Below are 13,782 nucleotides of genomic sequence, written 5' to 3' on the forward strand. Positions count from 1 at the left end.
ATCCACCCTCATGGAATCATAGAATCAAAGAATCAGTTGGGTTGGAAGAGACCTCTGAGACCATCAAGTCCAACCCTTGATCCAACCCCACTGAGATCACCAGCCCAGGGCACTCAGTGCCACCTCCAGTGCCACCTTAAACACCTCCAGGGATGGAGAATCCACCCCTGAGTGCCCTGGGCTGGTGATCACACTGAGGTTGGATCAAGTGGTGGTGGATTCTCCATCCCTGCAGGTGTTTCAGATGGGACTGGATGTGCCCTGGGCTGGTGACCACAGTTGGTTGGACCTGATGATGATCTCAGAGGTCTCTCCCAACCCAGTTCATTCCATGATTCCATGATCTTTAAAACTTCCAGGGGTGGAGGATCCACCAACCCTTGATCCAACCCCACTGAGATCATCAGCCCAGGGCACTCAGTGCCACCTCCAGTGTCACCTTAAACACCTCCAGGGATGGGGAATCCACCCCCTCTCTGGGCAGCCCATTCCAATCCCTGAGCACTCTCTCTGCAAAGGATTTTTCCAGATCTCCAACTTCAGTTTCCCCTGGCAGAGCTTGAGCCCATCGTGCCCCCTTGTCCTATTGCTGAGTGCCTGGGAGAAGAGACCAACCCCCAGCTGGCCAGAACTTCCCTTCAGGCAGTTCCAGACAGTGCTGAGGTCACCTCTGAGCCTCCTCTTCTCCAGGCTGAGCCCCCCCAGCTCCCTCAGCCTCTCCCCACAGGAATCATGGAATCAGTTGGGTTGGAAGAGACCTCTGAGATCATCAAGTCCAACCCTTGATCCAACCCCACTGTGCTCACCAGCCCAGGGCACTCAGTGCCACCTCCAGTGTCACCTTAAACACCTCCAGGGTGGAGAATCCCCCCCCTCTCTGGGCAGAACATTCCAAGACCTGACCACTCTCTCTGGAAGGAATTTCTTCCTGATCTCCAACCCAAACCTCCCCTGGCAGAACTTCAGCCCCTCTTGTTCTGCTGTTGGCTGAGAGAAGAGACCTTTATGGACCATTGACTTAAGAGTTGATGATCCTTGGGGGTCCTTCCCCCTCTGAACAACCTGTGATTCTGTGAATGTTCCTCCTCCTGACCCCAAACTGTGCCCTCCACCCCCAGAGGTGCCATTGGGCATTTTGCCAACAACACTCGGAGAATAACCTGCTGTTGTGTCTCCTTCCAGCGTTGCCTCTTGGTGCCCTCCAGAGCTCCTGCAGGATGTCCTACTACGAGCAGTGCAAGCAGCCCTGCCTGCCCCCTCCCATCTGCCTGCAGAAGTGTGCCAAGTGCGTGGAGCCCTGCAAGACGGTGTGTGTGGAGCCCTGCCCGGCCCCCTGTGCCAGCCAGTGCGTCACCACCTGTGCCAGCCAGTGCTGCGACCCCTGTGCCACCCAGTGTGTCACCACCTGCACCACTCAATGCGCTGAGCCCTGTGCCACCCAGTGTGTCACCACCTGTGCCCCTCAGTGCTGCGACCCCTGTGCCACCCAGTGTGTCACCACCTGTGCCCCTCAGTGCTGTGACCCCTGTGCCACCCAGTGTGTCACCACCTGCGCCCCTCAATGCGTGGATGTCTGTGCCCAGAGCTGTGCCCCGCAGTGCCCGGCTCAGTGTTGTGACCCCTGTGCCACCCAGTGTGTCACCACCTGCGCCCCTCAATGCGTGGATGTCTGTGCCCAGAGCTGTGCCCCGCAGTGCCCGCCCCAGTGTTGTGACCCCTGTGCCACCCAGTGCTGTGCCAAGTGCCCAGAGCCGTGCCAGGCCCCCTGTGTGGAGGTTTGCACCACCAAGTGTGTCGAGTCCTGCGACACGGTGTGCCTGGAGCCCGCCTGCTCCCGCCCCTGCTGAGCCCTCAGCGGGCACCACGGAACGGACCACCACGTGCCAGACCCACCAGCACCGTGCCAAGACCTCTCCTGCTCTGCCTGCCCCAAATGTCCTCGTCTTGGAAAATGTCTTCTCTGAGTGTTTCCAGCCTGTGTCTTCCCTTCCCGTGAAGCTTCTGCTCCTGCTGCCTCAGCACGTCCTTTCGGGGCCCTGCAGTTGGCCAAGGTCAACTGTTGGGCATCTTGGGATGGCCAACAACCATGGTGGAGTCACCAAAGCTGCTTAGCCATGGTGGAGTCACCAAAGTTGCTCAGCCATGGTGGAGTCATCAAAGCTCTTTAGCCATGGTGGAGTCATCAAAGCTGCTCAGCCATGGTGGAGTCATCAAAGCTGCTTAGCCACAGTGGAGTCACCAAAGCTGCTCAGCCATGGTGGAGTCACCAAAGCTGCTCAGCCATGGTGGAGTCATCAAAGCTGCTTAGCCATGGTTGAGTTATCAAAGTTGTTTAGTGGAGTTACCAAAGCTCTTTAGCCATGGTTGAGTTATCAAAGTTGTTCAGCCATGGTGGAGTTACCAAAGCTCTTTAGCCATGGTGGAGTTACCAAAGTTGTTCAGTCATGGTGGAGTCACCAAAGTTCTTTAGCCATGGTTGAGTTGTCACTTTTGCTCAGCCATGGTGCTGTCCTCAAAATTGCTTAGCCATGGTGGAGTTATCAAAGTTGTTTATCCATGGTGGAGTCATCAAAGTTGCTCAGCCATAGTGGAGTCATCAAAGTTGTTCAGCCATGGTGGAGTCACCAAAGCTCTTTAGCCATGGTGGAGTTACCCGAGTTGCTCAGCCATGGTGGAGTTGTCACTTTTGCTCAGCCATGATGGTGTCCTCAAAATTGCTCAGCCATGGTGGAGTTATCAAAGTTATTTGGCCATGGTGGAACTGTCAAACTTGCTCAGCCATGGTGGAATTAGCAAAGTCAGCCATGGTGGAGTTATCAAAGTTGTTCAGCCATGGTGGAGTTACCAAAGTTGCTCAGTCATGGTGGAGTTACCAAAGCTCTTTAGCCATGGTGGAGTTACCAAAGTTGCTCAGTCATGGTGGAGTTGTCAAAGTTCTTTAGCCATGGTGGAGTTACCAAGTTGTTCAGCCATGGTGGAGTTATCAAAGCTGCTCAGCCATGGTTGAGTTGTCACTTTTGTTCAGCCATGGTGGTGTCCTCAAAGCTGCTCAGCCATGGTTGAGTTATCAAAGCTGCTCAGCCATGATGGTGTCCTCAGACTTGCTCAGCCATGGTGGAGTTACCGAAGTTGCTCAGCCATGATGGTGTCCTCAAAGTTGCTCAGCCATGGTGGAACTGTCAAACTTGCTCAGCCATGGTGGAGTTATCAAAGTTGTTCAGCCATGGTGGTGTTGTCACCTTTGCTTAGCCATGGTGGTGTCCTCAGGCTTGCTCAGCCATGGTGGAATTATCAAAGTCAGCCATGGTGGAGTTACCAAAGTTGTTCAGCCATGGTGGAGTTACCAAAGTTGTTCAGCCATGGTGGAATTATCAAAGTCAGCCATGGTGGTGTCCTCAAACTTGCTCAGCCATGGTGGAATTACCAAACTTGCTCAGCCATGGTGGAGTTGTCAAAGTTGTTCAGCCATGGTGGTGTCCTCAAACTTGCTCAGCCATGGTGGAATTACCAAACTTGCTCAGCCATGGTGGTGTCCTCAAACTTGCTCAGCCATGGTGGAATTACCAAACTTGCTCAGCCATGGTGGTGTCCTCAAACTTGCTCAGCCATGGTGGAGTTGTCACATTTCTTTAGCCATGGTGGAGTTACCAAAGCTGCTTGACCCCGGTCGTGCTGTCAGCAGCTGGTGGTGGAAGATGTCCCCTCTTGTGTCCTCCCATCTCCTCCTTCCATGTCCACCCTCTTGTCCTGTAATGTCCTCATGCAACAATAAAACTTGACCGTCGACGGCATTGAGCGTCTCCTGCCTTTGTTTTCACCTCCAGGTCCTCAGAGCCCGAGAACATCCCTTGGTTTCCACTTTAAAGACCTTCTGTGGCTTGGGAGGGGTTGAGTTTGTTGGGAAAAAACCCCAGAATTTTGATGGGGAGCAACATCTTCTATGAGGAGAACATCATCTGGTCAGGACTTTCCTGGCAGATGCTTGAAAATAATGATGGAATTTTTATTTTCTCTGCTATTAATGGCAGAATTTTGGTCTTTGTATCTCAGAAGTTTTGGAGGCAAAGCTCAGAAAGTGGAAAAAAGGTGAATTGAAGGGGTAGAAAGTCCCAAATTCCAGCAGGAAGACACTGAAATGTCCTTGCTGGAGTTTGGATTGTTTCTTAAAATCATTCCAGCTCAGACAAAACTGTGGGTTGGTTGAATCCTCCCCACGATTCCCATTGAGGAAATATAAAAATGAGGGAATTTGGCTCTGGGAGATGAAGCTTTTTGTGGTTCAGGAGCAGATCTGAGCCCTGAGTTTTGTTCCCAGGTTTGCTGCAGGTCCTTTGTGTGGTCTTGGGCAGGTTCCCCTTGGGTCCTCCATCCATTCCCTCCATGCAGGGAGAGAGGGGTTGGAATTTTGGGTCCTCCATCCATCCATTCCCTCCATACAAGGAGGAGAAATCCCAGCCCTGACTGAGGGAGGGGTTGGAATTTTGGATTCTTCATCCATTCCCTCCATACAAGGAGAGAGGAGTCGGAATTTTGGGTCCTCCATCCATTCCCTCCACACAAGGAGGAGAAATCCCAGCCCTGACTGAGGGAGGGGTTGGAATTTTGGGTCCTCCATCCATTCCCTCCATGGAGGGAGGAGAAATCCCAGCCCTGACTGAGGGAGGGGTTGGAATTTTGGGTCATCCATCCATTCCCTCCATGTAGGGAGGGAGGAGTTGGAATTTTGGGTCCTCCATCCATTCCCTCCATGTAGGGAGGGAGGAGTTGGAATTTTGGGTTCTTCATCCATTCCCTCCATGTAGGGAGAGAGAAGTTGGAATTTTGGGTCCTCCATCCATTCCCTCCATGCAGAGAGAGAGGGGTTGGAATTTTGGGTCCTCCATCCATTCCCTCCATGGAGGGAGGGAGGAGTTGGAATTTTGGGTTCTTCATCCATTCCCTCCATGCAAGGAGGAGAAATCCCAGCCCTGACTGAGGGAGGGGTTGGAATTTTGGGTCCTCGATCCATTCCCTCCATGTAAGGAGGAGAAATCTCAAACCTGACTGAGGGAGGGTTTGGAATTTTGGGTCCTTCATCCATTCCCTCCACGCAAGGAGGAGAAATCCCAGCCCTGACTGAGAGAGAACTTGGAATTTTGGATTCTTCATCCATTCCCTCCACACAAAGAGGAGAAATCCCAGCCCTGACTGAGAGAAGTTGGAATTTTGGGTCCTCCATCCATTCCCTCCATGCATGGAGGAAAAATCCCAGCCCTGACTGAGGGAGGAGTTGGAATTTTGGGTCCTCCATCCATTCCCTCCATGCAGGGAGAGAGGGGTTGGAATTTTGGGTTCTTCATCCATTCCCTCCATGTAGGGAGAGAGAAGTTGGAATTTTGGGTCCTCCATCCATTCCCTCCACACAAGGAGGAGAAAAGTCAAACCTGACTGAGAGAGGGGCTGGAATTTTGGGTCCTCCATCCATTCCTTCCATGCAAGGAGGAGAAATCCCAGCCCTGACTGAGGCAGGGATTGGAATTTTGGGTCCTCCATCCATTCCCTCCATGTAAGGAGGAGAAATCTCAAACCTGACTGAGGGAGGGGTTGGAATTTTGGGTCCTCCATCCATCCGTTCCCTCCACAAAAGGAGGAGAAATCCCAGCCCTGACTGAGAGAGAACTTGGAATTTTGGATTCTTCATCCATTCTCTCCCATGTAAGGAGAAGAATTCCCAGCCCTGACCGAGAGAGGGGTTGGAATTTTGGGTCCTCCATCCATTCCCTCCATGTAGGGAGGGAGGAGTTGGAATTTTGGGTCCTCCATCCATTCCCTCCATGCAGGGAGGAGAAATCCCAGCCCTGACTGAGGGAGGAGTTGGAATTTTGGGTCCTCCATCCATTCCCTCCATGTAAGGAGGAGAAATCCCAGCCCTGACTGAGAGAGAACTTGGAATTTTGGATTCTTCATCCATTCCCTCCACACAAAGAGGAGAAATCCCAGCCCTAACTGAGGGAGGGATTGGAATTTTGGGTCCTCCATCCATTCCCTCCACACAAAGAGGAGAAATCCCAGCCCTGACTGAGGGAGGGGTTGGAATTTCAGCCTCAGTAACACCTGGAAGGTGCAATAACATTTTTCTTCACTTCAATCACATCTTTATTCGTTGGAGCTTTGAAGCTGAAGGAGCCCCATTGTCTGGAGGGACTCAAACCCTTTGAAATCCCAAACTTCAGAGCCAAAGCTCCCAAGGTGACCACGTGACACCCTCTGGCTCCGTGAGGGCCACACCATTTCCACCTCTGGGATGTGAAGAATCGCTCCCCACCCACCACAGGATTGTGACAAGGGTGGAGAGAATCTCTAACCTGGAGAAGAAAAGAGTCATGTTTAGGTGTGTCACCAAACCAGCTGTTAATGAACCCTTGGGTGGAACGGAACAGTCGGTCCCTCTTTGTGCTCCTTCTGTCGACACCCAAAGGTGACACCCTGAGGAGGGATAACGAGGAGCAAAACACGTCTCAGAGAGGCAAAGCTGAGACACACCTGAGCACACCTGAACCCACCTGGCAGCTCAGAGAGGCAGAGAAGGAGGAGGTGGAGCAGATGTGGTGGAATGTGCTCCTCTGGTTCATCCTGAGGAGCACCAAAGCCTTGGAGGATCCACTGAAAGTTCTGCCTCATCATCCACATCAGTGCCCACTTTCAGGCATGGAAAAGGTCTTAGTCAGGGGGTCACATGTAGATGTTGATCCATCCCACAGGTGAGTCACCTGGGACTGATTCTGGAGCTTCTCCATCCATCTCCATCACCTTCTAAAGCATTTCCTTCATTCCTTCCTTGGAAAAAAAATAAAATGTTGATCCATCCCACAGGTGAGTCACCTGGGACTGATTCTGGAGCTTCTCCATCCATCTCCATCACCTTCTAAAGCATTTCCTTCATTCCTTCCTTGGAAAAAAAATAAAATGTTGATCCATCCCACAGGTGAGTCACCTGGGACTGATTCTGGAGCTTCTCCATCCATCTCCATCACCTTCTAAAGCATTTCCTTCATTCCTTCCTTGGAAAAAAAATAAAATCTCCAGGGGGGTTCAACATTTTTCTGCAATGTGGATCCATCCCCAGAAAAAAAAAAAAAAAGGAAATTCAGCCACAACTTCAACAAGTCAAAGGGTTTGTAAAAAGGGAATTAAATTCATTACAAATGAAGTTGCTGCAGCAAAAAGTCACTGGGAAGAAAAAGGAAAAATTATGAAATAATTCAGAGTTTTTTTTCTCTTCTCCATCTCTGCTGCACCAGGAAAAGGAATCAGAGCAAAGGTTCTGGAAAGCCCAGAGGAAGGAGCAGGAGGGACCTGCTGGATTGTGGCCATCAGGTTTCCTGTGGGGGTAGGAAAAGGTGTCACAAGAGCCCTGACACAATTCCCTCCTCTGCACTCCTGGTCAGCTCTGGGAGTGGCTGAAATTCCTGGGATATTTGGAGTCAATTAGTGCCATTTCATCTGTGTCGAGATGTAGGAGCCCAGAAGGTCAGGGGGTGATGTGGATGTAGGGGTCAAACACCAGCAGCTGGGGGGGTGTGGAGCCAAGCAAGGGTTGTTGGGAGGAACAGCCAAGGATTTTGGTGGGAATGGCCCAGGATTGTTGGTGGGAACAGTCCAGGATTGTTCGTAGGAACAGCCAAGGATTGTTGGTGGGAACAGCCAAGGATTGTTGGTGGGAACAGCCAAGGATTGTTGGTGGGAACAGCCAAGGATTGTTGGTGGGAACAGCCAAGGATTGTTGGTGGGAACAGCCAAGGACTGTTGGTGGGAACAGCCAAGGATTGTTCATAGGAACAGCCAAGGATTGTTGCAGGGAACAGCCAAGGATTGTTGGTGGGAACAGCCCAGGATTGTTTGTAGGAACAGCCCAGGATTGTTGGTGGGAAGAGCCAAGGATTGTTGGTAGGAACAGCCCAGGATTGTTGGTAGGAACAGCCCAGGATTGTTGGTAGGAACAGCCCAGGATTGTTGGTGGGAAGAGCCAAGGATTGTTGGTGGGAAGAGCCAAGGATTGTTGGTGGGAAGAGCCAAGGATTGTTGGTGGGAAGAGCCAAGGATTGTTGGTGGGAAGAGCCAAGGATTGTTGGTAGGAACAGTCCAGGATTGTTGGTGGGAACAACCAAGGATTGTTGGAGGGAACAACCAAGGATTGTTGGAGGGAACAACCAAGGATTGTTGATGGGAACAGTCCGGGATTGTTGATGGGAACAGTCCGGGATTGTTGATGGGAACAGCCCAGGATTGTTGGTAGGAACAGCCAAGGACTGTTGGTGGGAACAGCCAAGGACTGTTGGTGGGAACAGCCAAGGACTGTTGGTGGGAACAGCCAAGGACTGTTGGTGGGAACAGTCCAGGAGTGTGGGTGGGAACTGCCAAGGACTGTTGTTGGGAACAACACACAGTTGGAAGGAACAGGATGAGGTTGGAGAACAGCATGAGGTTGGAGAAGGGGACACCGTGCTCTGATCTGGTTGATAAAACGTTGAACTTGATGATCCTGAAGATCTTCTCCAACCTCAACGATTCTTTAATCTCTCCACGTGTCACCCACCCCTGACCAAGTGGAGTTCCCAGGGCTGAAGGTGACCCCACAGGAGGGGGGAAATTGGGGAAACTGGGAGGGTTGACGAGAACTTTCTGGTCCCAGGAGGCAGAAAAGCCACATCTGGAACATCAGGAAGTCCCCAAATGCCATAATGTGGCTTTGAGGTGACGCTGAATTGAGGAGGAATCAGAGGACAAAGTCAAGCCATGGATGAAGCTTCTCCTTGGAGAACTTCCATGTTCCTTCCTTGGGAAAATCCCAAGACAACCAACATTGTCCTGGGACATGGAAGGAGAAATCCTGTCCCAACCTCAGCAAGTCAAACTCAGACTTTATAAAACTGGAATTAAATTAATTAAAAATGAATTAATTCAGTGGAAGAAACTACAGTAAAGGGAAAGGAAAGAAATCAGGGGGAAGATTTTTCATTTCTTGAATAAAACAAGAATTAAATTAATTAAAAATAAAGTTAATTCAGTGGGGAAAATTACAGTAAAGTGAAAGGAAAGAAATCAGGGGGAAGATTTCTAATTTTTTGTATAAAACCCCAATTAAATTAATTAAAAATTAATTAATTCAGTGGAGGAAACTACAGTAAAGTGCAAGGAAAAAATCGGGGGGAAAATTTCTAATTTCTTGTATAAAACCCCAATTAAATTAATTAAAAATGAATTAATTCAGGGAGGAAAATTATAGTAAAGTGAAAGTAAAAGAATCATAGGGAAGATTTTTCATTTCTTGAATAAAACTGGAATTAATTTAATTAAAAATGAATTAATTCAATGGGGGAAATTATAGTAAAGTGAAAGAAAAGAAATCAGTGGGAAAACTTCTAATTTTTTGTATAAAAACCCCAATTAAATTAATTAAAAATGAATTAATTCAGTGAGGAAAATTATAGTAAAGTGAAAGGAAAAAAATCAGAGGGAAGATTTTTCATTTCTTGAATAAAACAAGAATTAAATTAATTAAAAATGAAATAATTCAGTGGGGAAATTATAGTAAAGTGAAAGGTAAAAAATCAGAGGGAAGATTTTTCATTTCTTGAATAAAATTGGAATTAAATTAATTAAAATAAAGTTAATTCAGTGGGGGAAATTATAGTAAAGTGCAAGGAAAAAAGATCAGGGGGAAGATTTCTAATTTCTTGTATAAAACCCCAATTAAATTAATTAAAAATGAATTAATTCAGTGGGGGAAATTATAGTAAAGGGAAAGGAAAGAAATCAGGGGGAAGATTTTTCATTTCTTGAATAAAACAAGAATTAAATTAATTAAAAATAAAGTTAATTCAGTGGGGGAAATTATAGAAAAGGGAAAGGAAAGAAATCAGGGGGAAGATTTTTCATTTCTTGAATAAAACAAGAATTAAATTAATTAAAAATGAATTAATTCAGTGGGGAAATTATAGTAAAGGGAAAGGAAAGAAATCAGGGGGAAGATTTTTCATTTCTTGAATAAAATTGGAATTAAATTAATTAAAAAATAATTAATTCAGTGGGGGAAATTATAGTAAAGTGCAAGGAAAAAAGATCAGGGGGAAGATTTCTAATTTTTTGGCTTTGTGAACTGTTTTCTTCCCCTTTTGGAGGAGAAAAGCAGAAAAGGGCAACAGCCAAAGCCAGAAGGCAAAGCCAGACCTTGCCAGGAGCTGGGACAGGAATTTCCTCACCCCCCTCAGGGTTCTGGAGACCTTTCCCGGTGGCCAAAGACAAAAATCACCCCCTAAATTCCACCCAAACACGTTGTGGTCCCTCCAGAGCTGATGTGAGTCCTCCCCAAGGTGAGGGATGAGGGGACTCATTAATTAATTAGCCTGTGATTAGCAGCCTGGGTGTGCCTGGCATCAAAACCACCCCAATCCCCCACACCTGCAAGAGGAGGGACCTTTGCCAGGTCTTGTCTTCGGTCCCAGGTGTGAGTGGAGCAGGTTCTGGTTGTGAAAGATTCTGGTCATCAAGTTAATCTGTTAATCAGCTCCAGGGGCTGAGTCCTGAGAGGGTATAAAAACCTCCCTCTGGAGAAGCTCCTCATCTCCAGTGGCTTCTCCTTCCTTCCCTCCTGGAGCAGGAGACACCAGGTGAGTCTTTCTGTGCCTTTGGAGCTGCTCAGGTTGGGGGTTTTTGATGTCCTGGGCTTGATTATTTGTCTTTATTTTGTTCCTCCAGTCCCACCTCTGGTTTTGATCCCTCCAAATTTTGCCTCCATGAAGGTCAAAGATCCCTCATGGTGTTTGGAGACTTCCTGAGGGTTCCACAGGATGGTTTGGTGCCTCTTGGGAGCAGAAACCCCTGAGGAACCCTCAGGATTTTCCCCAAGAACCCTGTGGACAACCATGAGGTGTTGAGGATCATCTGCCAAAGGTTGGAATCCACCTTGAGCAGCCAATTCTGGATTTCCAGGGCTCTGAGTTTCACCTCTTTGGATCAAATCCCATCAGGAATTTGATGGTTGTAGGTGTTGCTCCTGCTCTGAGCCCCTCAGTGAGATAAACAGGGATGTGGTTGGTGCAAGAAGGGAATTCTCCAAAACTCTCCATGAAATCCCATCAGGAATTTGATGGTTGTAGGTGTTGCTCCTGCTCTGAGCCTCTCAGTGAGATAAACAGGGATGTGGTTGGTGCAAGAAGGGACTTCTGTCCTCCAAAACTCTCCATGAAATCCCATCAGTTCACCTGAATTTGATGGTTGAAGGTGTTGCTCCTGCTCTGAGCCCCTCAGTGAGATAAACAGGGATGTGGTTGATGCAAGAAGGGACTTCTCCAAAACTCTCCATGAAATCCCATCAGGAATTTGATGGTTGTAGGTGTTGCTCCTGCTCTGAGCCTCTCAGTGAGATAAACAGGGATGTGGTTGGTGCAAGAAGGGACTTCTCTCCTCCAAAACTCTCCATGAAATCCCATCAGGAGCTTGATGGTTAAAGTTGTTGCTCCTGCTCTGAGCCCCTCAGTGAGATAAACAGGGATGTGGTTGGTGCAAGAAGGGACTTCTGTCCTCCAAAACTCTCCATGGAATCCCATCAGTTCACCTGAATTTGGTGGTTGAAGGTGTTGCTCCTGCTCTGAGCCCCTCAGTGAGATAAACAGGGATGTGGTTGGCCCAAGAAGGGACTTCTCTCCTCCAAAACTCTCCATGAAATCCCATCAGGAATTTGATGGTTGTAGGTGTTGCTCCTGCTCTGAGCCCCTCAGTGAGATAAACAGGGATGTGGTTGGTGCAAGAAGGGACTTCTCTCCTCCAAAACTCTCCATGAAATTCCATCAGGAATTTGATGGTTGTAGGTGTTGCTCCTGCTCTGAGCCCCTCAGTGAGATAAACAGGGATGTGGTTGGTGCAAGAAGGGACTTCTGTCCTCCAAAACTCTCCATGAAATCCCATCAGTTCACCTGAATTTGATGGTTGAAGGTGTTGCTCCTGCTCTGAGCCCCTCAGTGAGATAAACAGGGATGTGGTTGGTGCAAGAAGGGACTTCTCCAAAACTCTCCATGAAATCCCATCAGGAATTTGATGGTTGTAGGTGTTGCTCCTGCTCTGAGGCTCTCAACGAACTCAGCAGAGATGTGGTTGGTCCAAAAAGGGACTTCTGTCCTCCAAACCTCCCAATCCTGAGCTCTCACTGGTTTTCTGCTCCTCTTCAACCATTACTTTGAGGTTCTCCTTGAACTAAACCCGTTTTCCTTCAAACTTGAGTTTCTTCTGTGCTTGGCAAAGTTGAAATGCCCCAAAAAACACTGAGCAGAGGGAAGGGAGGGAAACCTCTCTCTGTGTTTGTCTTCTCTTCAGCTCTGCAGCCCTTTCCCTGCTTGGACCAAGGTTTTGGTGGGCTGGAACCTGTCTCTGATCTTCATTTGAGGCACAACCAAGGCTTTGGTGGGCTGGGGATTGTCCCTGATCTTCATTTGAGGTCCAGCCAAGGCTTTGGTAGGCTGGACATTGTCCCTGATGTCTATTTTAGGCACAGCCAAGGCTTTGGTAGGCTGGACATTGTCCCTGATGTCTATTTTAGGCACAGCCAAGGCTTTGGTAGACTGGAGCTTGTCCCTGATCTTCATTTGAGGCACAATCAAGGCTTTGGTGGGCTGGGGATTGTCCCTGATGTCCATTTTAGGCACAACCAGGGCTTGGTTAGGCTGGAGCTTCTCTCTGATGTTCATTTGAGGCACAATCAAGGCTTTGGTGGGCTGGACATTGTCCCTGATGTCCATTTGAGGCACAACCAAGATTTTGGGAGGCTGGAATTTGTCTCTGATCTTTGTTTTAGGCACAACTGAGATTTTATTAGGCTGGAGCTTGTCCCTGATCTTCATTTTTGGCACAGTCAAGGCTTTGGTAGGGTAGACCTTGTCTCTAATCTTTATTTTAGGCACATCCAAGGCTCTGTCAGGCTGGAGCTTCTCTCTGATGTCCCTTTTAGGCACAACCAGGGCTTGGTTAGGCTGGAGCTTCTCTCTGATCTTCATTTGAGGCCCAAACAAGGCTTTGGTGGGCTGGACATTGTCCCTGATGTCCATTTGAGGCACAACCAGGGCTTGGTTAGGCTGGAGCTTGTCCCTGATGTCCATTTTAGACACAACCAAGGCTTTGGTAGGGTAGACCTTGTCTCTGATGTTCATTTTAGGCACAGTCAAGGCTTTGTTAGGCTGGAGTTTGTCCCTGATCTTCATTTGAGGCACACTCAAGGCTTTGGTGGGATAGACCTTGTCCCTGATCTTCATTTTAGGCACAACCAAGGCTTTGGTAGGGTAGACCTTGTCTTTGGTGTCCATTTGAGGCACAGCCAAGGCTTTGTCAGGCTGGACATTGTCCCTGATCTTCATTTTAGGCACAACCAAGGCTTTGGTAGGCTGGACATTGTCCCTGATCTTCATTTTAGGCACAACCAAGGCTTTGGTAGGCTGGACATTGTCCCTGATCTTCATTTTAGGCACAACCAGGGCTTGGTTAGGCTGGAGCTTGTCCCTGATGTGCATTTTAGACACAAACAAGGCTTTGTAAGGCTGGACTCTGTCTCTGATGGTCATTTTAGGCAAGTTATTCTCTGAAGCTTCAGCTGAGTGGCCAATGCCACAGAGGGCTTGTTGAGAACCCCCTAAAAAACCCAATTTGGGGCAGGTACAGCCAAGTGGACTCCCTGGTACAAACTGGGGCTGAAGAGCAGCATCCTCAGGGAGTTTATCCCCAAGAGCTGCTGCTTTTGAGATGTTTGGATGGGAG

At 48.6% G+C, this 13,782-nt stretch overlaps 1 protein-coding gene across 1 annotated transcript; it reads left to right on the forward strand.

Annotated features, from left to right (window-relative positions):
- Nucleotides 1-1,217: 1,217 nt before the first annotated feature.
- Nucleotides 1,218-1,847, forward strand: LOC139683987 (keratin-associated protein 9-4-like). Its single transcript, XM_071579560.1, has one exon. The coding sequence runs from the start codon at nt 1,218-1,220 to the stop codon at nt 1,845-1,847; it is 630 nt and encodes a 209-aa protein (XP_071435661.1).
- The last annotated feature ends 11,935 nt before the right edge of the window (nt 1,848-13,782 follow it).

The sequence above is a fragment of the Pithys albifrons genome, chromosome 30 (assembly GCF_047495875.1).
Source record: "Pithys albifrons albifrons isolate INPA30051 chromosome 30, PitAlb_v1, whole genome shotgun sequence".
Classification (NCBI taxonomy): Eukaryota; Metazoa; Chordata; class Aves; order Passeriformes; family Thamnophilidae; genus Pithys; species Pithys albifrons.

Bases quoted from the DNA above. Each gene is read 5' to 3' on its own strand.
- LOC139683987 (XM_071579560.1), top strand. From the start codon at position 1,218: ATGTCCTACTACGAGCAGTGCAAGCAGCCCTGCCTGCCCCCTCCCATC.